At 44.9% G+C, this 26,135-nt stretch overlaps 1 protein-coding gene across 2 annotated transcripts in view; it reads right to left on the bottom strand.

The window, feature by feature from the left end:
• Positions 1-26,135, bottom strand: part of slc6a8 (solute carrier family 6 member 8) — a 56,509-nt gene that overhangs the window by 21,602 nt on the left and 8,772 nt on the right. For both annotated transcript variants that reach the window (XM_079239664.1, XM_079239663.1), the window contains exons 2-4: positions 18,950-19,081; positions 15,060-15,330; positions 14,812-14,944 (exon numbers count right to left, since the gene is read on the bottom strand). In XM_079239664.1, coding sequence (XP_079095790.1) covers positions 14,812-14,944; positions 15,060-15,330; positions 18,950-18,998 — 453 coding nt within the window. In that variant the 5' untranslated portion in view covers positions 18,999-19,081. The remainder of the gene's footprint in view (positions 1-14,811; positions 14,945-15,059; positions 15,331-18,949; positions 19,082-26,135) is intronic.

Consider the following 26,135-nt stretch of genomic DNA (forward strand, 5'->3'; position numbering starts at 1 on the left):
AGAGAACATAGAGAGAACACGGAGAGAAGACGGAGAGAAGACGAAGAGAACACGAAGAGAAGATGAAGAGAACACGGAGAGACGATGAAGAGAACACGGAGAGAAGATGAAGAGAACACGGAGAGAAGACGGAGAGAAGACGGAGAGAACACGGAGAGAAGACGGAGAGAACACGGAGAGAAGACGGAGAGAACACGGAGAGAAGACGGAGAGAAGATGAAGAGAACACTGAGAGAAGATGAAGAGAACACGGAGAGAAGATGAAGAGAACACGGAGAGAACACGGAGAGAAGACGGAGAGAACACGGAGAGAAGACGGAGAGAACACGGAGAGAAGACGGAGAGAAGATGAAGAGAACACTGAGAGAAGATGAAGAGAACACGGAGAGAAGACGAAGAGAACACGGAGAGAAGATGAAGAGAACACGGAGAGAAGACGGAGAGAACACGGAGAGAAGACGGAGAGAACACGGAGAGAAGACGGAGAGAAGATGAAGAGAACACGGAGAGAAGATGAAGAGAACACGGAGAGAAGACGAAGAGAACACGGAGAGAAGATGAAGAGAACACGGAGAGTACACGGAGAGAAGACGGAGAGAACACGGAGAGAAGATGAAGAGAACACGGAGAGAAGACGGAGAGAACACGGAGAGAAGACGGAGAGAACACGGAGAGAAGATGAAGAGAACACGGAGAGAAAACGAAGAGAACACGGAGAGAAGATGAAGAGAACACGGAGAGAAGACGGAGAGAACACGGAGAGAAGACGGAGAGAACACGGAGAGAAGATGAAGAGAACACGGAGAGAAGACGGAGAGAACACGGAGAGAAGACGGAGAGAACACGGAGAGAAGATGAAGAGAACACGGAGAGAAGACGGAGAGAACACGGAGAGAAGACGGAGAGAACACGGAGAGAAGATGAAGAGAACACGGAGAGAAAACGAAGAGAACACGGAGAGAAGACGAAGAGAACACGGAGAGAAGATGAAGAGAACACGGAGAGAACACGGAGAGAAGACGAAGAGAACACGGAGAGAACACGGAGAGAAGACGGAGAGAACACGGAGAGAAGACGAAGAGAAGATGAAGAGAACACGGAGAGAAGACGAAGAGAACACGGAGAGAAGATGGAGAGAACACGGAGAGAAGATGAAGAGAACACGGAGAGAAGACGGAGAGAACACGGAGAGAAGATGAAGAGAACACGGAGAGAAAACGAAGAGAACACGGAGAGAAGATGAAGAGAAGACGGAGAGAAGATGAAGAGAACACGGAGAGAAAACGAAGAGAACACGGAGAGAAAACGAAGAGAACACGGAGAGAAGATGAAGAGAACACGGAGAGAAGATGAAGAGAAGACGGAGAGAAGATGAAGAGAACACGGAGAGAAGATGAAGAGAACACGGAGAGAACACGGAGAGAAGATGAAGAGAACACGGAGAGAAGATGAAGAGAACACGGAGAGAACACGGAGAGAAGATGAAGAGAACACGGAGAGAAGATGAAGAGAACACGGAGAGAACACGGAGAGAAGATGAAGAGAACACGGAGAGAAGATGAAGAGAACACGGAGAGAAGACGGAGAGAAGATGAAGAGAACACGGAGAGAAGACGAAGAGAACACGGAGAGAAGATGAAGAGAACACGGAGAGAAGATGAAGAGAACACGGAGAGAAGACGGAGAGAACACGGAGAGAAGATGAAGAGAACACGGAGAGAAAACGAAGAGAACACGGAGAGAAGACGAAGAGAAGATGAAGAGAACACGGAGAGAACACAGAGAGAAGACGGAGAGAACACAGAGAGAAGATGAAGAGAACACAGAGAGAACACAGAGAGAAGACGGAGAGAACACAGAGAGAAGACGAAGAGAACACAGAGAGAAGATGAAGAGAACACAGAGAGAAGATGAAGAGAACACGGAGAGAAGATGAAGAGAACACAGAGAGAACACAGAGAGAACACAGAGAGAAGATGAAGAGAACACAGAGAGAAGATGAAGAGAACACAGAGAGAAGATGAAGAGAACACGGAGAGAAGATGAAGAGAACACAGAGAGAACACGGAGAGAACACAGAGAGAAGATGAAGAGAACACAGAGAGAACACGGAGAGAAGATGAAGAGAACACGGAGAGAAGATGAAGAGAACACGGAGAGAAGACGGAGAGAACACGGAGAGAAGATGAAGAGAACACGGAGAGAAGATGAAGAGAACACAGAGAGAAGATGAAGAGAACACAGAGAGAAGATGAAGAGAACACGGAGAGAACACAGAGAGAAGATGAAGAGAACACGGAGAGAAGATGAAGAGAACACGGAGAGAAGACGGAGAGAAGATGAAGAGAACACGGAGAGAAGACGGAGAGAACACGGAGAGAAGATGAAGAGAACACAGAGAGAAGATGAAGAGAACACGGAGAGAAGATGAAGAGAACACGGAGAGAACATAGAGAGAAGACGGAGAGAAGACGGAGAGAAGACGAAGAGAACACGAAGAGAAGATGAAGAGAACACGGAGAGAAGATGAAGAGAACACGGAGAGAAGATGAAGAGAACACGGAGAGAAGATGAAGAGAACACGGAGAGAAGATGAAGAGAACACGGAGAGAACACGGAGAGAAGATGAAGAGAACACGGAGAGAAGATGAAGAGAACACGGAGAGAACACGGAGAGAAGATGAAGAGAACACGGAGAGAAGATGAAGAGAACACGGAGAGAAGACGGAGAGAAGATGAAGAGAACACGGAGAGAAGACGAAGAGAACACGGAGAGAAGATGAAGAGAACACGGAGAGAAGACGGAGAGAACACGGAGAGAAGATGAAGAGAACACGGAGAGAAAACGAAGAGAACACGGAGAGAAGATGAAGAGAACACGGAGAGAAGATGAAGAGAACACGGAGAGAAGATGAAGAGAACACGGAGAGAAGACGGAGAGAAGATGAAGAGAACACGGAGAGAACACGGAGAGAACACGGAGAGAAGATGAAGAGAACACGGAGAGAAGATGAAGAGAACACGGAGAGAAGATGAAGAGAAGACGGAGAGAAGATGAAGAGAACACGGAGAGAACACGGAGAGAAGATGAAGAGAACACGGAGAGAAGATGAAGAGAACACGGAGAGAACACGGAGAGAAGATGAAGAGAACACGGAGAGAAGATGAAGAGAACACGGAGAGAAGACGGAGAGAAGATGAAGAGAACACGGAGAGAAGACGAAGAGAACACGGAGAGAAGATGAAGAGAACACGGAGAGAAGATGAAGAGAACACGGAGAGAAGACGGAGAGAACACGGAGAGAAGATGAAGAGAACACGGAGAGAAAACGAAGAGAACACGGAGAGAAGACGAAGAGAACACGGAGAGAAGATGAAGAGAACACGGAGAGAAGATGAAGAGAACACGGAGAGAACACGGAGAGAAGATGAGAACACGGAGAGAACACGGAGAGAAGACGGAGAGAACACGGAGAGAAGATGAAGAGAACATGAAGAGAACACGGAGAGAACACGGAGAGAAGACGGAGAGAACACGGAGAGAAGATGAAGAGAACACGGAGAGAAAACGGAGAGAACACGGAGAGAAGATGAAGAGAACACGGAGAGAACACGGAGAGAAGACGGAGAGAACACGGAGAGAAGACGGAGAGAAGATGAAGAGAACACGGAGAGAAGACGGAGAGAAGATGAAGAGAACACGGAGAGAACACGGAGAGAAGATGAAGAGAACACGGAGAGAAAACGAAGAGAACACGGAGAGAAGATGAAGAGAACACGGAGAGAAGATGAAGAGAACACGGAGAGAAGATGAAGAGAACACGGAGAGAAGATGAAGAGAACACGGAGAGAAGATGAAGAGAACACGGAGAGAACACGGAGAGAAGATGAAGAGAACACGGAGAGAAGATGAAGAGAACACGGAGAGAAGACGGAGAGAAGATGAAGAGAACACGGAGAGAAGATGAAGAGAACACGGAGAGAACACGGAGAGAAGATGAAGAGAAGACGGAGAGAAGATGAAGAGAACACGGAGAGAAGATGAAGAGAACACGGAGAGAACACGGAGAGAAGATGAAGAGAACACGGAGAGAAGACGGAGAGAAGATGAAGAGAACACGGAGAGAAGATGAAGAGAAGACGGAGAGAAGATGAAGAGAACACGGAGAGAAGATGAAGAGAACACGGAGAGAAAACGAAGAGAACACGGAGAGAAAACGAAGAGAACACGGAGAGAAAACGAAGAGAACACGGAGAGAAGATGAAGAGAACACGGAGAGAAGATGAAGAGAACACGGAGAGAAAACGAAGAGAACACGGAGAGAAGACGAAGAGAAGACGGAGAGAACACGGAGAGAAGACGAAGAGAACACGGAGAGAAAACGAAGAGAACACGGAGAGAAAACGAAGAGAACACGGAGAGAAAACGAAGAGAACACGGAGAGAAGATGAAGAGAACACGGAGAGAAGATGAAGAGAACACGGAGAGAAGATGAAGAGAACACGGAGAGAAGACGGAGAGAAGATGAAGAGAACACGGAGAGAACACGGAGAGAACACGGAGAGAAGATGAAGAGAACACGGAGAGAAGACGGAGAGAAGATGAAGAGAACACGGAGAGAAGATGAAGAGAACACGGAGAGAACACGGAGAGAAGATGAAGAGAACACGGAGAGAACACGGAGAGAAGATGAAGAGAACACGGAGAGAAGATGAAGAGAACACGGAGAGAAGACGGAGAGAAGATGAAGAGAACACGGAGAGAAGACGAAGAGAACACGGAGAGAAGATGAAGAGAACACGGAGAGAAGATGAAGAGAACACGGAGAGAAGACGGAGAGAAGATGAAGAGAACACGGAGAGAAGATGAAGAGAACACGGAGAGAAGATGAAGAGAACACGGAGAGAAGATGAAGAGAACACGGAGAGAACACGGAGAGAAGACGGAGAGAAGACGAAGAGAACACGGAGAGAAGATGAAGAGAACACGGAGAGAAAACGAAGAGAACACGGAGAGAAGATGAAGAGAACACGGAGAGAACACGGAGAGAAGATGAAGAGAACACGGAGAGAAGATGAAGAGAACACGGAGAGAAGATGAAGAGAACACGGAGAGAAGATGAAGAGAACACGGAGAGAAGACGGAGAGAAGATGAAGAGAACACGGAGAGAAGATGAAGAGAACACGGAGAGAAGATGAAGAGAACACGGAGAGAAGATGAAGAGAACACGGAGAGAAGATGAAGAGAACACGGAGAGAACACGGAGAGAAGATGAAGAGAACACGGAGAGAAGATGAAGCGAACACGGAGAGAACACGGAGAGAAGATGAAGAGAACACGGAGAGAAGATGAAGAGAACACGGAGAGAACACGGAGAGAAGATGAAGAGAACACGGAGAGAACACGGAGAGAAGATGAAGAGAACACGGAGAGAACACGGAGAGAAGATGAAGAGAACACGGAGAGAACACGGAGAGAAGATGAAGAGAACACGGAGAGAACACGGAGAGAAGATGAAGAGAACACGGAGAGAAGATGAAGAGAACACGGAGAGAAGATGAAGAGAACACGGAGAGAACACGGAGAGAAGATGAAGAGAACACGGAGAGAACACGGAGAAAACACGGAGAGAACACGGAGAGAAGATGAAGAGAACACGGAGAAAACACGGAGAGAACATGCAAACTCCACACAAAGGCCACCTTTCGATTAAATAATCAAATAAACATAACAATGTAAACAGATGTAAATGTAAACAATGTTTCATCTCAAGACAAACCATATTTTTTATAATATTTTTATTCTGATCAAAGGGTTGTTTGAATATTTGTCTATTTAATTTAATTTGTAAAATAAAACAATGTCCTTGCATCAGGTCACATTTCATGTCCTGACTGAGTAAAGAGGCTTCCTGCAGCCTGAAGGGGCGGGGGGGGGGGGGGGGGGGTGGTCACGTCCCACTGCAGTCAAGTTGCCCTCCCATCAGATGGCCAATCACAGTGTGCCACGTCACAGGTCCCGCTGCCTCCCACCAACACCCACAGCGTTGTCATGGCAACGCTTATCCCACCATGTGACCTGTGTGTACGAGTCTCATCGTCATGATGAAATACACGCAGTCATCTGAAGGGTGTAGCTTTAAAGGGACAGTCCGACATGTTCAGACGTGTCACATGACCTCCATCTGCAGCAGCATCACTTTTCACCCATATGAGTAGAAACACCCCCGTCCTACAGCTGAATCGATCCATAAATATTGATCCATTAGTAATCACTTCTGTTTCACATTTCTTCCCTCATTTCATCAAAGCAAAATTTTATTCTGACTTCAGTCAGACTGCTGGTTTCACTGGTAGTTTACTGGTAGTTTCACTGGTAGTTTACTAGTATTTTACTGGTGATTTACTCTTAGTTTACCTGTGGTTAATTGGTAGTTTACTGGTGCAAACTACAGTTATCCGAACCCTCTTTATGAAACCAATTCCCAATTTGGCTTCAGAAACTGGAACCAGATGCATGTGGATTTTGAAAACAAAACCGGATCCCAGTATGAAAACTGGATCTGACTAGTTTATTAGGTTTTAAACTATTTTGATGAATTCTGTAATGTAAACAGGTTTCAACTGGACTAACGTGGATCATCTAAACAGTTTCAACAGGATTAAATTGGACTAACGTGGATCTTCTAAACAGTTTCAACTGGATTAAACTGGACTGACGTGGATCATCTAAACAGTTTCAACTGGATTAAACTGGACTGACGTGGATCATCTAAACAGTTTCAACTGGATTAAACTGGACTAACGTGGATCATCTAAACAGTTTCAACTGGATTAAACTGGACTAACGTGGATCATCTAAACAGTTTCAACTGGATTAAACTGGACTAACGTGGATCATCTAAACAGTTTCAACTGGATTAAACTGGACTAACGTGGATCATCTAAACAGTTTCAACTGGATTAAACTGGACTAACGTGGATCATCTAAACAGTCTAAACTGGATTGAACTGGACTAACGTGGATCATCTAAACAGTTTCAACTGGATTAAACTGGACTAACGTGGATCATCTAAACAGTTTCAACTGGATTAAACTGGACTAACGTGGATCATCTAAACAGTCTAAACTGGATTAAACTGGACTAACGTGGATCATCTAAACAGTTTCAACTGGATTAAACTGGACTAACGTGGATCATCTAAACAGTTTCAACTGGATTAAACTGGACTAACGTGGATCATCTAAACAGTTTCAACTGGATTGAACTGGACTAACGTGGATCATCTAAACAGTTTCAACTGGATTGAACTGGACTAACGTGGATCATCTAAACAGTTTCAACTGGATTGAACTGGACAAACGTGGATCATCTAAACAGTTTCAACTGGATTGAACTGGACTAACGTGGATCATCTAAACAGTTTCAACTGGATTGAACTGGACTAACGTGGATCATCTAAACAGTCTAAACTGGATTAAACTGGACTAACGTGGATCATCTAAACAGTTTCAACTGGATTAAACTGGACTAACGTGGATCATCTAAACAGTTTCAACTGGATTAAACTGGACTAACGTGGATCATCTAAACAGTCTAAACTGGATTAAACTGGACTAACGTGGATCATCTAAACAGTTTCAACTGGATTGAACTGGACTAACGTGGATCATCTAAACAGTTTCAACTGGATTAAACTGGACTAACGTGGATCATCTAAACAGTTTCAACTGGATTGAACTGGACTAACGTGGATCATCTAAACAGTTTCAACTGGATTAAACTGGACTAACGCGGATCATCTAAACAGTTTCAACTGGATTAAACTGGACTAACGCGGATCATCTAAACAGTTTCAACTGGATTGAACTGGACTAACGTGGATCATCCAAACAGTTTCAACTGGATTGAACTGGACTAACGTGGATCATCTAAACAGTTTCAACTGGATTGAACTGGACTAACGTGGATCATCTAAACAGTTTCAACTGGATTGAACTGGACTAACGTGGATCATCTAAACAGTTTCAACTGGATTAAACTGGACTAACGTGGATCATCTAAACAGTTTCAACTGGATTAAACTGGAATAACGTGGATCATCTAAACAGTTTCAACTGGATTAAACTGGACTAACGTGGATCATCTAAACAGTCTAAACTGGATTGAACTGGACTAACGTGGATCATCTAAACAGTTTCAACTGGATTAAACTGGACTAACGTGGATCATCTAAACAGTTTCAACTGGATTAAACTGGACTAACGTGGATCATCTAAACAGTCTAAACTGGATTAAACTGGACTAACGTGGATCATCTAAACAGTTTCAACTGGATTAAACTGGACTAACGTGGATCATCTAAACAGTTTCAACTGGATTAAACTGGACTAACGTGGATCATCTAAACAGTTTCAACTGGATTGAACTGGACTAACGTGGATCATCTAAACAGTTTCAACTGGATTAAACTGGACTAACGTGGATCATCTAAACAGTCTAAACTGGATTGAACGGGACTAACGTGGATCATCTAAACAGTTTCAACTGGATTAAACTGGACTAACGTGGATCATCTAAACCGTTTCAACTGGATTAAACTGGACTAACGTGGATCATCTAAACAGTCTAAACTGGATTGAACTGGACTAACGTGGATCATCTAAACAGTTTCAACTGGATTGAACTGGACTAACGTGGATCATCTAAACAGTTTCAACTGGATTAAACTGGACTAACGTGGATCATCTAAACAGTTTCAACTGGATTGAACTGGACTAACGTGGATCATCTAAACAGTTTCAACTGGATTGAACTGGACTAACGTGGATCATCTAAACAGTTTCAACTGGATTGAACTGGACTAACGTGGATCATCTAAACAGTTTCAACTGGATTGAACTGGACTAACGTGGATCATCTAAACAGTTTCAACTGGATTGAACTGGACTAACGTGGATCATCTAAACAGTTTCAACTGGATTAAACTGGACTAACGTGGATCATCTAAACAGTTTCAACTGGATTAAACTGGACTAACGTGGATCATCTAAACAGTTTCAACTGGATTAAACTGGACTAACGTGGATCATCTAAACAGTTTCAACTGGATTGAACTGGACTGACGTGGATCATCTAAACAGTTTCAACTGGATTGAACTGGACTAACGTGGATCATCTAAACAGTTTCAACTGGATTGAACTGGACTAACGTGGATCATCTAAACAGTTTCAACTGGATTAAACTGGACTAACGTGGATCATCTAAACAGTTTCAACTGGATTAAACTGGACTAACGTGGATCATCTAAACAGTCTAAACTGGATTAAACTGGACTAACGTGGATCATCTAAACAGTTTCAACTGGATTGAACTGGACTAACGTGGATCATCTAAACAGTTTCAACTGGATTGAACTGGACTAACGTGGATCATCTAAACAGTTTCAACTGGATTGAACTGGACTAACGTGGATCATCTAAACAGTTTCAACTGGATTAAACTGGACTAACGTGGATCATCTAAACAGTTTCAACTGGATTGAACTGGACTAACGCGGATCATCTAAACAGTTTCAACTGGATTAAACTGGACTAACGCGGATCATCTAAACAGTTTCAACTGGATTAAACTGGACTAACGTGGATCATCTAAACAGTTTCAACTGGATTGAACTGGACTAACGTGGATCATCTAAACAGTTTCAACTGGATTGAACTGGACTGACGTGGATCATCTAAACAGTTTCAACTGGATTGAACTGGACTGACGTGGATCATCTAAACAGTTTCAACTGGATTAAACTGGACTAACGTGGATCATCTAAACAGTTTCAACTGGATTAAACTGGACTAACGTGGATCATCTAAACAGTTTCAACTGGATTGAACTGGACTAACGTGGATCATCTAAACAGTTTCAACTGGATTGAACTGGACTAACGTGGATCATCTAAACAGTTTCAACTGGATTGAACTGGACTAACGTGGATCATCTAAACAGTTTCAACTGGATTGAACTGGACTAAAGTGGATCATCTAAACAGTTTCAACTGGATTGAACTGGACTAAAGTGGATCATCTAAACAGTTTCAACTGGATTAAACTGGACTAACGTGGATCATCTAAACAGTTTCAACTGGATTGAACTGGACTAACGTGGATCATCTAAACAGTTTCAACTGGATTGAACTGGACTAACGTGGATCATCTAAACAGTTTCAACTGGATTGAACTGGACTAACGTGGATCATCTAAACAGTTTCAACTGGATTGAACTGGACTAACGTGGATCATCTAAACAGTTTCAACTGGATTGAACTGGACTAACGTGGATCATCTAAACAGTTTCAACTGGATTGAACTGGACTAACGTGGATCATCTAAACAGTTTCAACTGGATTGAACTGGACTAACGTGGATCATCTAAACAGTTTCAACTGGATTGAACTGGACTAACGTGGATCATCTAAACAGTTTCAACTGGATTAAACTGGACTAACGTGGATCATCTAAACAGTTTCAACTGGATTAAACTGGAATAACGTGGATCATCTAAACAGTTTCAACTGGATTGAACTGGACTAACGTGGATCATCTAAACAGTTTCAACTGGATTAAACTGGACTAACGTGGATCATCTAAACAGTTTCAACTGCATTAAACTGGACTAACGTGGATCATCTAAACAGTCTAAACTGGATTGAACTGGACTAACGTGGATCATCTAAACAGTTTCAACTGGATTAAACTGGACTAACGTGGATCATCTAAACAGTTTCAACTGGATTAAACTGGACTAACGTGGATCATCTAAACAGTCTAAACTGGATTGAACTGGACTAACGTGGATCATCTAAACAGTTTCAACTGGATTAAACTGGACTAACGTGGATCATCTAAACAGTTTCAACTGGATTAAACTGGACTAACGTGGATCATCTAAACAGTTTCAACTGGATTGAACTGGACTAACGTGGATCATCTAAACAGTTTCAACTGGATTGAACTGGACTAACGTGGATCATCTAAACAGTTTCAACTGGATTGAACTGGACTAACGTGGATCATCTAAACAGTTTCAACTGGATTAAACTGGACTAACGTGGATCATCTAAACAGTTTCAACTGGATTAAACTGGACTAACGTGGATCATCTAAACAGTTTCAACTGGATTGAACTGGACTGACGTGGATCATCTAAACAGTTTCAACTGGATTGAACTGGACTAACGTGGATCATCTAAACAGTTTCAACTGGATTGAACTGGACTAACGTGGATCATCTAAACAGTTTCAACTGGATTGAACTGGACTAACGTGGATCATCTAAACAGTTTCAACTGGATTGAACTGGACTAACGTGGATCATCTAAACAGTTTCAACTGGATTAAACTGGACTAACGTGGATCATCTAAACAGTTTCAACTGGATTGAACTGGACTAACGTGGATCATCTAAACAGTTTCAACTGGATTGAACTGGACTAACGTGGATCATCTAAACAGTTTCAACTGGATTAAACTGGACTAACGTGGATCATCTAAACAGTTTCAACTGGATTAAACTGGACTAACGTGGATCATCTAAACAGTTTCAACTGGATTGAACTGGACTAACGTGGATCATCTAAACAGTTTCAACTGGATTAAACTGGACTAACGTGGATCATCTAAACAGTTTCAACTGGATTAAACTGGAATAACGTGGATCATCTAAACAGTTTCAACTGGATTGAACTGGACTAACGTGGATCATCTAAACAGTTTCAACTGGATTAAACTGGACTAACGTGGATCATCTAAACAGTTTCAACTGGATTAAACTGGACTAACGTGGATCATCTAAACAGTCTAAACTGGATTGAACTGGACTAACGTGGATCATCTAAACAGTTTCAACTGGATTAAACTGGACTAACGTGGATCATCTAAACAGTTTCAACTGGATTAAACTGGACTAACGTGGATCATCTAAACAGTCTAAACTGGATTGAACTGGACTAACGTGGATCATCTAAACAGTTTCAACTGGATTAAACTGGACTAACGTGGATCATCTAAACAGTTTCAACTGGATTAAACTGGACTAACGTGGATCATCTAAACAGTTTCAACTGGATTGAACTGGACTAACGTGGATCATCTAAACAGTTTCAACTGGATTGAACTGGACTAACGTGGATCATCTAAACAGTTTCAACTGGATTGAACTGGACTAACGTGGATCATCTAAACAGTTTCAACTGGATTGAACTGGACTAACGTGGATCATCTAAACAGTTTCAACTGGATTAAACTGGACTAACGTGGATCATCTAAACAGTTTCAACTGGATTAAACTGGACTAACGTGGATCATCTAAACAGTTTCAACTGGATTAAACTGGACTAACGTGGATCATCTAAACAGTTTCAACTGGATTAAACTGGACTAACGTGGATCATCTAAACAGTTTCAACTGGATTGAACTGGACTAACGTGGATCATCTAAACAGTTTCAACTGGATTGAACTGGACTAACGTGGATCATCTAAACAGTTTCAACTGGATTGAACTGGACTAACGTGGATCATCTAAACAGTTTCAACTGGATTGAACTGGACTAACGTGGATCATCTAAACAGTTTCAACTGGATTAAACTGGACTGACGTGGATCATCTAAACAGTTTCAACTGGATTGAACTGGAATAACGTGGATCATCTAAACAGTTTCAACTGGATTGAACTGGACTAACGCGGATCATCTAAACAGTTTCAACTGGATTAAACTGGACTAACGCGGATCATCTAAACAGTTTCAACTGGATTAAACTGGACTAACGTGGATCATCTAAACAGTTTCAACTGGATTGAACTGGACTGACGTGGATCATCTAAACAGTTTCAACTGGATTGAACTGGACTGACGTGGATCATCTAAACAGTTTCAACTGGATTGAACTGGACTGACGTGGATCATCTAAACAGTTTCAACTGGATTGAACTGGACTGACGTGGATCATCTAAACAGTTTCAACTGGATTGAACTGGACTGACGTGGATCATCTAAACAGTTTCAACTGGATTGAACTGGACTAACGTGGATCATCTAAACAGTTTCAACTGGATTGAACTGGACTGACGTGGATCATCTAAACAGTTTCAACTGGATTGAACTGGACTAACGTGGATCATCTAAACAGTTTCAACTGGATTAAACTGGACTAACGTGGATCATCTAAACAGTTTCAACTGGATTAAACTGGACTAACGTGGATCATCTAAACAGTTTCAACTGGATTAAACTGGACTAAAGTGGATCATCTAAACAGTTTCAACTGGATTAAACTGGACTAACGTGGATCATCTAAACAGTTTCAACTGGATTAAACTGGACTAACGTGGATCATCTAAACAGTTTCAACTGGATTGAACTGGACTAACGTGGATCATCTAAACAGTTTCAACTGGATTAAACTGGACTAACGCGGATCATCTAAACAGTTTCAACTGGATTGAACTGGACTAACGCGGATCATCTAAACAGTTTCAACTGGATTGAACTGGACTGACGCGGATCATCTAAACAGTTTCAACTGGATTGAACTGGACTGACGCGGATCATCTAAACAGTTTCAACTGGATTGAACTGGACTGACGCGGATCATCTAAACAGTTTCAACTGGATTAAACTGGACTAAAGTGGATCATCTAAACAGTTTCAACTGGATTAAACTGGACTAACGTGGATCATCTAAACAGTTTCAACTGGATTAAACTGGACTAACGTGGATCATCTAAACAGTTTCAACTGGATTAAACTGGACTAACGTGGATCATCTAAACAGTTTCAACTGGATTAAACTGGACTAACGTGGATCATCTAAACAGTTTCAACTGGATTGAACTGGACTAACGTGGATCATCTAAACAGTTTCAACTGGATTGAACTGGACTAACGTGGATCATCTAAACAGTTTCAACTGGATTGAACTGGACTAACGTGGATCATCTAAACAGTTTCAACTGGATTAAACTGGACTAACGTGGATCATCTAAACAGTTTCAACTGGATTAAACTGGAATAACGTGGATCATCTAAACAGTTTCAACTGGATTGAACTGGACTAACGTGGATCATCTAAACAGTTTCAACTGGATTAAACTGGACTAACGTGGATCATCTAAACAGTTTCAACTGGATTGAACTGGACTAACGTGGATCATCTAAACAGTTTCAACTGGATTAAACTGGACTAAAGTGGATCATCTAAACAGTTTCAACTGGATTAAACTGGACTAACGTGGATCATCTAAACAGTTTCAACTGGATTAAACTGGACTAACGTGGATCATCTAAACAGTTTCAACTGGATTGAACTGGACTAACGTGGATCATCTAAACAGTTTCAACTGGATTGAACTGGACTAACGTGGATCATCTAAACAGTTTCAACTGGATTGAACTGGACTAACGTGGATCATCTAAACAGTTTCAACTGGATTAAACTGGACTAACGTGGATCATTTAAAAACAGTTTAAACTGGATTAAACTGGACTAACGTGGATCATCTAAACAGTTTAAACTGGATTAAACTGGACTAACGTGGATCATCTAAACAGTTTAAACTGGATTAAACTGGACTATAATGAACTGTTCTGTCTGTAGAAGTAAGTCGAATTTGTTTGTGAATTGGTTATGTATAAATGAAGTTAAATTTAATAGGATGAAATGAAACATGTCTACTTGGATGACCGTTGTGAGTTCAGATCGGACATGATGGACCAGCAACCGGATGGAGACCATGACGAGGTCTGCCGTTACCTTCCCGGTGGACTTGACTCCCTTCCAGACGCAGAAATAAACCAGAACCCAGACCGCCATCAGACACAACATCAGCTCCCAGTTTATGTGTCCAGCTTCATCCAGACCAGAAGAGATGTTCAGTACTTTGTTTCTGTCCACAGAAAAACAAAACCAGATAAGAACAAAGCAGAACCAGGACGGAGTAAAACCTGGACCCAGGCCAAACGGAACCTGGACTGGACAGAGGCGGCTGGAGCCGGGCTTACTCCCAGAACTCTATGATGGGTGAGCGGGCGTTGGCCAGATCGGCGCAGGTCATGTTGCCGCTGCCTACGGTGACGTTGGCGAAGCTGGCGTTCTTGCAGTCCTGGTGGTGGAAGATCTCGATGCAGCTGGCCGTGTTCCACTCGTTGTCACAGGAGGACCACGGCAGCGTGGAGCTGAAGGACTTGATGAGGTAGTAGAACCCCCAGGCCAGGACCATGATGTAGTAGGTGTTGCAGAAGAAGACGATGACCATGGAAGCGTAGCCCAGACCTGCGGGGGAAGGGCAAGCGGGACTCAGAGAGGTGCACAATCATCCCGGGCATCGTACCAGCAACCTGTTTTAACTACGCTCAGTTCAATAAATCCCATTCCCCCAGTCTGAGTTTGAACTGATCCCACCGTGGATCATCTCAATACACATGGAAATACACAAACATAAAAATACAAATAAGTACATTAATTAATTAAATTAATAGACTGATAAAGACGTGAATTATTTACAAATAAAGAATGATAAACGGAGCATCCGGCTGGACCGGACCGGAGGATGCGTACTGTGTCCTGACCTGGATCCAGAACTGGTGGGAAGGGGCGGGTTTCTGCAAGTTTTTACTGGTTTCTGTTGGTTTTTGAATATTACAGCTGGTTTCTGCACGTTTCAGCTGGTTTCTGCAGGTTTCAGCAGGTTTCAGCTGGTTTCTGCACGTTTCTGCTGGTTTCTGCAGGTTTCTGCACGTTTCTGCTGGTTTCTGCAGGTTTCTGCAGGTTTCTGAGGGTTTCAGCAGGTTTCAGCAGGTTTCAGCTGGTTTCTGCTGGTTTCTGCTGGTTTCAGCAGGTTTCAGCAGGTTTCAGCCGGTTTCTGCACGTTTCTGCACGTTTCTGCACGTTTCTGCAGGTTTCTGCACGTTTCTGCACGTTTCAGCTGGTTTCTGCAGGTTTCAGCCGGTTTCAGCTGGTTTCAGCAGGTTTCAGCAGGTTTCAGCAGGTTTCTGCAGGTTTCAGCAGGTTTCAGCAGGTTTCTGCTGGTTTCAGCACGTTTCTGCAGGTTTCAGCTGGTTTCTGCAGGTTTCTGCAGGTTTCAGCCGGTTTCAGCTGGTTTCAGCAGGTTTCTGCAGGTTTCTGCAGGTTTCAGCTGGTTTCTGCTGGTTTCAGCTGGTTTCAGCTGGTTTCTGCAGGTTTCTGCAGGTTTCTGCAGGTTTCTGCAGGTTTCTGCACGTTTCTGCTGGTTTCTGCTGGTTTCTGCTGGTTTCTGCAGGTTTCTGCAGGTTTCTGCTGGTTTCTGCTGGTTTCTGCAGGTTTCAGCAGGTTTCAGCTGGTTTCAGCACGTTTCTGCTGGTTTCTGCTGGTTTCTGCAGGTTTCAGCTGGTTTCTGCAGGTTTCAGCAGGTTTCTGAGGGTTTCAGCTGGTTTCTGCACGTTTCAGCACGTTTCAGCAGGTTTCTGCACGTTTCTGCTGGTTTCTGCACGTTTCTGCTGGTTTCTGCTGGTTTCTGCAGGTTTCAGCAGGTTTCAGCTGGTTTCTGCAGGTTTCTGAGGGTTTCAGCTGGTTTCAGCTGGTTTCTGCTGGTTTCAGCTGGTTTCAGCAGGTTTCAGCTGGTTTCTGCACGTTTCTGCAGGTTTCAGCTGGTTTCTGCACGTTTCTGCAGGTTTCAGCTGGTTTCTGCACGTTTCAGCAGGTTTCAGCAGGTTTCAGCAGGTTTCTGCAGGTTTCTGCTGGTTTCTGCTGGTTTCTGCAGGTTTCTGCAGGTTTCAGCAGGTTTCAGCTGGTTTCTGCACGTTTCAGCTGGTTTCAGCTGGTTTCAGCTGGTTTCTGCAGGTTTCAGCAGGTTTCAGCAGGTTTCTGCAGGTTTCAGCAGGTTTCAGCTGGTTTCAGCTGGTTTCTGCTGGTTTCTGCAGGTTTCAGCACGTTTCTGCACGTTTCTGCAGGTTTCTGCAGGTTTCTGCAGGTTTCAGCTGGTTTCTGCAGGTTTCTGAGGGTTTCAGCTGGTTTCTGCAGGTTTCTGAGGGTTTCAGCTGGTTTCTGCACGTTTCTGCTGGTTTCTGCTGGTTTCAGCTGGTTTCTGCAGGTTTCTGAGGGTTTCAGCTGGTTTCTGCAGGTTTCTGAGGGTTTCAGCTGGTTTCTGCAGGTTTCTGAGGGTTTCAGCTGGTTTCTGCACGTTTCTGCTGGTTTCTGCTGGTTTCAGCTGGTTTCTGCAGGTTTCTGCAGGTTTCAGCAGGTTTCAGCTGGTTTCAGCAGGTTTCAGCTGGTTTCAGCTGGATTCTGCACGTTTCTGCACGTTTCTGCAGGTTTCTGCAGGTTTCTGCAGGTTTCAGCAGGTTTCAGCAGGTTTCAGCAGGTTTCTGCAGGTTTCTGCAGGTTTCTGCTGGTTTCTGCTGGTTTCTGCAGGTTTCAGCAGGTTTCTGCACGTTTCAGCTGGTTTCTGCACGTTTCTGCAGGTTTCAGCTGGTTTTCAGCTGGTTCAGCAGGTTTCTGCAGGTTTCTGCAGGTTTCAGCTGGTTTCAGCAGGTTTCAGCAGGTTTCTGCAGGTTTCAGCTGGTTTCTGCAGGTTTCTGCAGGTTTCAGCAGGTTTCTGCTGGTTTCTGCTGGTTTCTGCTGGTTTCTGCAGGTTTCTGCAGGTTTCTGCTGGTTTCTGCTGGTTTCTGCTGGTTTCTGCACGTTTCTGCAGGTTTCAGCAGGTTTCTGCACGTTTCAGCTGGTTTCTGCACGTTTCTGCAGGTTTCAGCTGGTTTCTGCAGGTTTCAGCTGGTTTCTGCTGGTTTCTGCAGGTTTCAGCTGGTTTCTGCAGGTTTCAGCAGGTTTCTGAGGGTTTCAGCTGGTTTCTGCAGGTTTCAGCTGGTTTCAACTGGTTTCAACTGGTTTCTGTTGGTCTTGCATGTTTCTTTGTCAGATATCAGGGATCCATCTGGGTCAGAATGAGGTCTGGATAATAAACTGGCTTCTGAACGACACTGTAAAAAGTCATGTGGTGTCCTGATAAGCTGGGGCTCAGAACATAGATGTATCTACACACATGTGCACGGCGGCACGTAGTACATCACCTAAACTGCTTACTGCATGGCTTTATGCCCGTTGCCGTGGCAACACCCAATCAGCTGCGATGTGAGCTTGTTGCTGAAATAAGTCTGATGAAAGAAACTTCCTGGAATCTGCCTGAAGTCTGTTTATGTTTACATAAGAAATAAAGATAAAGTTCATTTGTCACACACACACGCACACACACACACCTCAGGTCACATGGTCCCAGTCAGCAGGTGAAGTCACACCTCTTAATGTTTGTAACTGTTTGTTATCAGATTATTCCTTTCCATTAGAGACAGAACCAGGACCAAGAAGGACTGGTTCTGTCTGCCCAGTCCGGACCTGCTGTGTCCTGAAACCAAAAGAGGTCGGAACGTTTCTCTGGAATCTCGTAAACATAACAAGGCTGTTAGAGTTAACACGTCTCTCCGTCCTGTTTTATAAAGACCAGTGTCCTCAAACAAGACCTGAGATAAGTGACCAGGTCTGTTTAAACTGATGCACCGAGACAACTCTGGCAAACTCGCATATTTCCATCAGATGTAAACTTAGCCCGGTTCTTTGCAACAAACATTATGGGATTTATTCTTTGTATTCTAACATCGGTGATATTATGGGGTGGAAAGGGAGAAAACACAACAAACTATCAAAAGCCTGTAGCGCTTCATGGAAGGACCGGCGTCCAACTGGACTCCAGCAGTCCACCTTCCTACGATGTTCCTACTGTTTGATTTCCTGCTTGTGTTGTTCTCACTCAGATGTAAGTCGCTTTGGATAAAAGCGCCTAAATGACTGTGGAATAGAATAGAATAGAATAGAATAGAATTTCTGCATGAAATGTTTGATTGAAGCCAAACTTGGCGTACTGCACCTTTAAAGAGCGGTGCAATGTTCCACACGTTGATGCTGCCGGCCTTCATGAACTGGCCCAGCGCGATCTCCAGGAAGAAGATCGGGATTCCTCCGACAAACACAATCAGCAGGTACGGGATCAGGAACACACCTGTGAGAGACAAACATGGACACCATTAAGACGTCTGAAAAACTGGGATCTGCCCGCAGAGACATGATTTCAATGTTTTTACGTTTACACCCTGAGACGTCACTTTCACTTTCCCCAAAGTCAATAAGATGTCCCAGAAAAATGTCCTGTTACACATGTAAACACACAGATGCAGATCTACACAAACACTGCCAGTCAAAAGTTTGGACACACTTTTCCATTAAATCCAATGAGGAAGTCTAGTCAACATTTTCATAACCCTCGTTAAGATGTTCCAAAAACCACATTTCAACATTTAACTCTGGATCCACATGTAAAAAACGTAAACAATGTTAAAAAAAAAAAAAAAAAAAAAAAGTAAAAAACGTAAAAAAAATGTAAAAAACGTAAAAAAATGTAAAAAAAAACATGTTAAAAAACACGGTTTATTGTGGGGTTTAATGAGATTTAAAATCAGTTCCTGCTGGTCTAGGTCCAGATCTAAGACCAGGTCTAGGTCTAGGTCCAGGTCCAGGTCCAGGTCCAGGTAGATGGCTTTTCATATCAGACGAACTGCAGCTGAATTCATGGAGTGTAACCCGGGGGGTTCGGGGGGTTGCTGTGCCACCACAAACTGGCATGAATGGAATCAAAGTGGAATGACACTGAGGCAGAGCAGCGAGGCGGGGTGTGTGTGTGTGTGTGTGTTACATAACGCCAGCTGCCATGACACTCTGAGCTCTTACACAAGGAGACAGCGACCATCGCCCATGGAGACGCAACAGCAGCAGCTGACCATGTTCCAGGTTTGTTTTAGTCCTCCAGGAGCAAAGAAGAATCTTGTGGCGTGATGGAGAGAGTCCTGCACGTCCTCCTCCAAGACGCCAACATCCAGGATCCAGCAGTTAGTCTGGATCAACCTGACCGAGTTCATCAGCAGAGCTGATGTTTAACGTCCTGAAAACCCTGAAGGCATCTCACGCCGGCTGAGGGTCGACAAACCTTTCATTTAGGTTTTTATTCCTCATGAAACGGTTTCCCATCACGTCTCTATGTTGGCAGAAAGGAATAAAAAAAAGCCTGACAGACACTGTCACACCTCCATGTCCATCCACAGGCCCATCATGTCTTGTTGGAGGGAGTTTCCAGAGACCCCCGCTCTGGTCTACAAGCGGCTAGCGGACCACCAGCTCTGCATAGCTAATGAGGAGGAAGTGATGTCACATGCAGCATAACGAGGCAGCAGGACGCATGTGGGCGAGTCTGCAGCCTCTTGATGAGGGCGGGACACGATGTCCACGCTGCCTTCAGAGGCCACATTCACACAAACACACGTCTGCAGAGCTGAATCAGGAACAGCTCAGGTGATGACCTCACCAGTGATGTAAGCAGGTTAGCGTTAGCATAGCTTAGCTTAGCACAGGCAGCTGCTGGTGAGTCATGGAGGCGGCCGCTCAGGAAATCCTCCTCACGCAGACTCTGATCTAAGTGGCATAATGCTGTTAGCTCGTCAGTCGCTCGGTGTTGATTGGATTACGGAGCTCTGCGACCTCATCATTGTCAGCTGGAGATTCCACAAGGTTCCCGGTCTTCATTAAGCCTTGGCTAACCCTGTAACTCTGTGGACACCTTCCCCTCCAGCTGGTCTACGGAGGTTTTCCATCCGTCCAGGAGGTTTACAGTCAAGACACATGTAGTGTTCATTCAGAGACTCTAGATGGTAAATCCACCACTATTTATCACATCTTCATCAGAAGGAAAATGGGTTCCAGTCCTTCTGCAGACTGGTTTAACTGGGCAGAACTGGATGTTTAAGGGTTCATTTGGAGGCCGACCACTCCAGCAGCAGCTGGTTGTGAAACAGAGTTCAGTTGGGTTGTAGAAAGTAGTTTTCCTTCGCTCTGACTCCGTGTACGTTCTGATTTCCAAGCGCTAACCTGTGATGTCAGCGTTCAGGTAGATGTGGCAGATTGCTGCCTCCTGATTCGCTATCTCACACAAACAACATGTGATGATGATGACGATGAAGCTGCTCTGTCATCAGCCTGCTGGTACTTAGCCCACTGACTTACCCGGATTAGCCAGCTTAGCTTGCTAACTGTAGCGCTGCCAATTAGCCTGCGTTCCTGCCTCAGCTCGCACAATTCACAACGAATCCACAGCGTCTTCCAGACATTGTGGTGTCTGTTGCATGTTTGTTCTCTTGCAGTGATGAAATGTTGTTCCTGTTCTGGATGGTAGTATTCAAATCAAATTAATTCAAATCAAACCTTATTTGTAAATTAAACTTTTCATACAAAAGCATATCAAAGTGCTTAACAACATAAAAATAACAGTTTCACACTTAAAATCATGCATACACGTTACCCACACACACACATAACACAACCCTGCCGCTGATCATGCATGCCAAAATAAAAACTAATAACTTCAGGATTCTGTCATCTGTATCTGGCTTCACAGCATCTGGGGAGTTCATCCAACAGAGATACGGCCACAGGAGACGCCCAGGCCGGGGTCCGCACCACAGTCATAAGGCTGCAGTGTAGAACCGCAACCAACACCCCCACCAGGCCTACCCCACCGGACCGACCCCCGCCAGCCGAACCCCCACCAGCCCTACCCCACCGGACTGACCCCCGCCAGGCCAACCCCCACCAGCCCTACCCCGCCAGGCCAACCCCCACTGGACTGACCCCCGCCGGACCGACCCCCGCCAGACCGACCCCCGCCGGGCCGACCCCCGCCAGGCCAACCCCCACCAGGCCTACCCCCGCTGGACTGACCCCCGCCGGACCGACCCCCGCCAGGCCAACCCCCACCAGGCCAACCCCCACTGGACTGACCCCCACCGGACCGACCCCCGCCAGGCCAACCCCCACCAGGCCAACCCCCACTGGACTGACCCCCACCGGACCGACCCCCGCCAGGCCAACCCCCACCAGGCCAACCCCCACTGGACTGACCCCCGCCGGGCCTACCCCGCGCCGGGCCTACCCCCACCAGGCCTACCCCCGCCGGACCAACCCCCGCCAGGCCAACCCCCACCAGGCCGACCCCCGCCGGGCCTAGCCCCCACCGGACCTAGCCCCCGCCAGGCCAACCCCCACCAGGCCAACCCCCACCAGGCCTCCCCCGCCAGACCGACCCCCGCCGGGGGTACATTTATGTTAATAAATGTATTAATCTAAAAATAAATAAACACAAATAAATAAGAAAAATTCAAGTAAAACTAAACGGAAAAGGTCTTGAGCCTCCTTTAAAACCATCTACAGTCTGTGCAGCCCTGAGATCCTCTGCCAGGCTATTCCAGAACATTGTTCCTGTTCCTGTTGGTAGTATCCAGAATATTGTTCCTGTTCCTGTTGGTAGTATCCACAACGTCGTTCCTGTTGGTAGTGTCCACAACGTCGTTCCTGTTGGTAGTGTCCACAACGTCGTTCCTGTTGGGAGGGTCCACAACGTCGTTCCTGTTGGAAGGGTCCACAACGTCGTTCCTGTTGGGAGGATCCACAACGTCGTTCCTGTTGGGAGGATCCACAACGTCGTTCCTGTTGGGAGGATCCACAACGTCGTTCCTGTTGGTAGGATCCACAACGTCGTTCCTGTTGGTAGGATCCACAACGTCGTTCCTGTTGGTAGGATCCACAACGTCGTTCCTGTTGGTAGGATCCACAACGTCGTCCCTGTTGGTAGGATCCACAACGTCGTCCCTGTTGGTAGGATCCACAACGTCGTCCCTGTTGGTAGGATCCACAACGTCGTCCCTGTTGGTAGGATCCACAACGTCGTCCCTGTTGGTAGGATCCACAACGTCGTCCCTGTTGGTAGGATCCACAACGTCGTCCCTGTTGGTAGGATCCACAACGTCGTCCCTGTTGGTAGGATCCACAACGTCGTCCCTGTTGGTAGGATCCACAACGTCGTCCCTGTTGGTAGGATCCAGAACGTCGTCCCTGTTGGTAGGATCCAGAACGTCGTCCCTGTTGGTAGGATCCAGAACGTCGTTCCTGTTGGTAGGATCCACAACGTCGTCCCTGTTGGTAGGATCCACAACGTCGTCCCTGTTGGTAGGATCCACAACGTCGTCCCTGTTGGTAGGATCCACAACGTCGTCCCTGTTGGTAGGATCCACAACGTCGTCCCTGTTGGTAGGATCCACTACGTCGTCCCTGTTGGTAGGATCCACAACGTCGTCCCTGTTGGTAGGATCCACAACGTCGTCCCTGTTGGTAGGATCCACAACGTCGTCCCTGTTGGTAGGATCCACAACGTCGTCCCTGTTGGTAGGATCCAGAACGTCGTCCCTGTTGGTAGGATCCAGAACGTCGTCCCTGTTGGTAGGATCCACAACGTCGTCCCTGTTGGTAGGATCCACAACGTCGTCCCTGTTGGTAGGATCCAGAACGTCGTCCCTGTTGGTAGGATCCACAACGTCGTCCCTGTTGGTAGGATCCACAACGTCGTCCCTGTTGGTAGGATCCACAACGTCGTCCCTGTTGGTAGGATCCAGAACGTCGTCCCTGTTGGTAGGATCCAGAACGTCGTCCCTGTTGGTAGGATCCACAACGTCGTCCCTGTTGGTAGGATCCAGAACGTCGTTTCTGTTCTGGATGGTAGTATCCAGAATGTTGTTCCTGTTGGTAGGATCCAGAACGTCGTTCCTGTTGGTAGGATCCAGAACGTCGTTCAATTCAATTCAATTCAATTCAACTTTATTTATATAGCATCAAATCACGGCAATGCCATCTCAAGACGCTTTACAGACAGAGAAGAAAACATAATGAAGGCCAATTCATAACAGCCTATATAAGGAAACCAACAGATTGAGTTGAGTCCAACTCAATCTCCCATCCTGAGCAAGCACACTGGCGACAGTGGGAAGGAAAAAACTCCCTTTTAACAGGAAGGAAACCTCCGGCAGAACCCGGCTCAGGACAGGCAGCCATCTGCCTCTGCTGTGTGGGGGGAAGAGGACAGAAAGACAACAGACAACAGGAACTGCTACTCCCGGCCAGGGAGACCTGCTGAGACAGGAGACATACATGTTAATGATGCAACACTGTTATGGGGGGGGGGGGGGGGGGGGGGGGGTAAAAGAAAGAGATAAAGAGAAAAAGAAAGAAGCTCAGTGTATCAGGAAATGTCCCTCAGCAGTCTAAACCTATAGCAGCATAACTAAGGGATGCTAACCATCCCTAGCTATAGGACTTATCAAAAAGATAAGTCTTCAGCCTAGTCTTAAAGGTGGGGAGGGTGTCTGCTTCCCTAACACTAACTGGGAGCTTATTCCATAAGAGAGGGGCCTGATAACCAAAGGCTCTGCCTCCTGCTCGGCTCTTTGAGACTCTAGGAACCACAAGTGAGCCTGCAGTCTGCGAACGAAGTACTCTGCTTGGTATATAAGGAACTATGAGGTCTTTGATATATAGTGGTGCCTGGTTGTGGAGGGCTTTATATGTAAGGAGAAGGATTTTAAATTCTATTCTAGATTCAACAGGCAGCCAATGAAGAGAGGCTAAAACTGGAGAAATATGATCTGTCCTGCTGGTTCTGGTCAGGACTCTGGCTGCAGAATTCTGGATCAGCTGAAGGCTTTTCAGGGCATATTTAGGACAGCCCAGTAATAGAGAGTTACAGTAATCTAGTCTCGAAGTAACAAAAGCGTGAACCAGTTTTTCTGCATCACTCTGAGACAGAATGTCCCTAATTTTGGCTATATTACGTAAATGAAAGAAGGCTGTTTTAGTAACCTGCTTAATATGTGGGCCAAAGGACAGGTCAGGGTCAAATATTACTCCAAGGTTTCTCACTGTAGCACTGGAAGCTAAAGTAATGCCATCCAGGTTCATTACAAAACCGGAAAATTTAGCTCTGAGTTTTTCAGATCCAACGAGAATTACTTCAGTCTTATCTGAGTTTAAGAGGAGAAAATTTCTAGACATCCAAGTCTTTATGTCTATGAGACAATTTTGTAGCCTATTGGGCTGATTTGTTTCATCTGGTTTAAAGGATAAGTATAGTTGAGTATCATCTGCATAACAATGAAAGTTTATTCCATGCTGTCTAATAATTTTGCCTAAAGGGAGCATATATAGCGTGAAGAGTATTGGTCCAAGTACAGAACCTTGAGGAACTCCATGACTTACTGTAGTTTGGGAGGAGGACTTGTCATTTACATGAACAAACTGAAGTCTATCAGATAAATATGATTTAAACCAGCTTAACGCTGTACCTGTAATTCCAATCACCTGTTCTAGTCTTTGTAACAGAATGTTATGATCGACTGTATCAAATGCAGCACTAAGATCAAGCAAGATAAGTACGGACACAAGTCCTTTGTCTGAGGCCATAAGAAGGTCATTAGTAACTTTCACCAATGCTGTCTCAGTACTATGATGAGCTCTAAATCCTGACTGAAACTCCTCGCATAAATTATTTCTGCTCAGGTGGGCATGTAGCTGAGCTGAAACTATTTTCTCCAGAATTTTGGACATAAACGGGAGGTTAGATATAGGTCTATAATTTGCTATCACCTCTGGATCCAGAGATTGCTTTTTAAGTAAAGGCTTGATTACAGCAGTTTTAAATGATTGTGGTACATATCCTGTCACTAAAGACATATTGATAAGATTTAATAGTGATCTATCAATTAAACGGAAAATGTCCTTAAAGACGCTCGTTGGGAGAGGGTCTAAGATACAGGTGGATGGTTTAGATGAAGCTATTATTTTAGTTAATTCAGAGGGTTGGACAGGACAGAAACTATTTAGACACAAGTCAGATCCTGGTTCTAAGGATGCTTCAGAGACCACAACAGGCTCAACATTATAGGTAGAAGGAAGAATATTGTGAATTGATCTCTAATAGTGTCAATTTTATTCCTGAAAAAATACATGAAATCATCACAGCTAAGTGAGAAAGGAATACATGGCTCCACAGCGCTCCGGCTCCTAGTAAGCCTAGCTACAGTGCTGAAAAGAAACCGAGGGTTGTTTTTGTTTTCCTCTATCAATGATGAATAATAAGCTGTTCTTGCCATACGTAAGGCTTTTTTGTATACGCTTAAACTTTC

This window comes from Telmatherina bonti (assembly GCF_933228915.1).
Source record: "Telmatherina bonti genome assembly, chromosome: 4".
NCBI classification, from domain to species: domain Eukaryota; kingdom Metazoa; phylum Chordata; class Actinopteri; order Atheriniformes; family Telmatherinidae; genus Telmatherina; species Telmatherina bonti.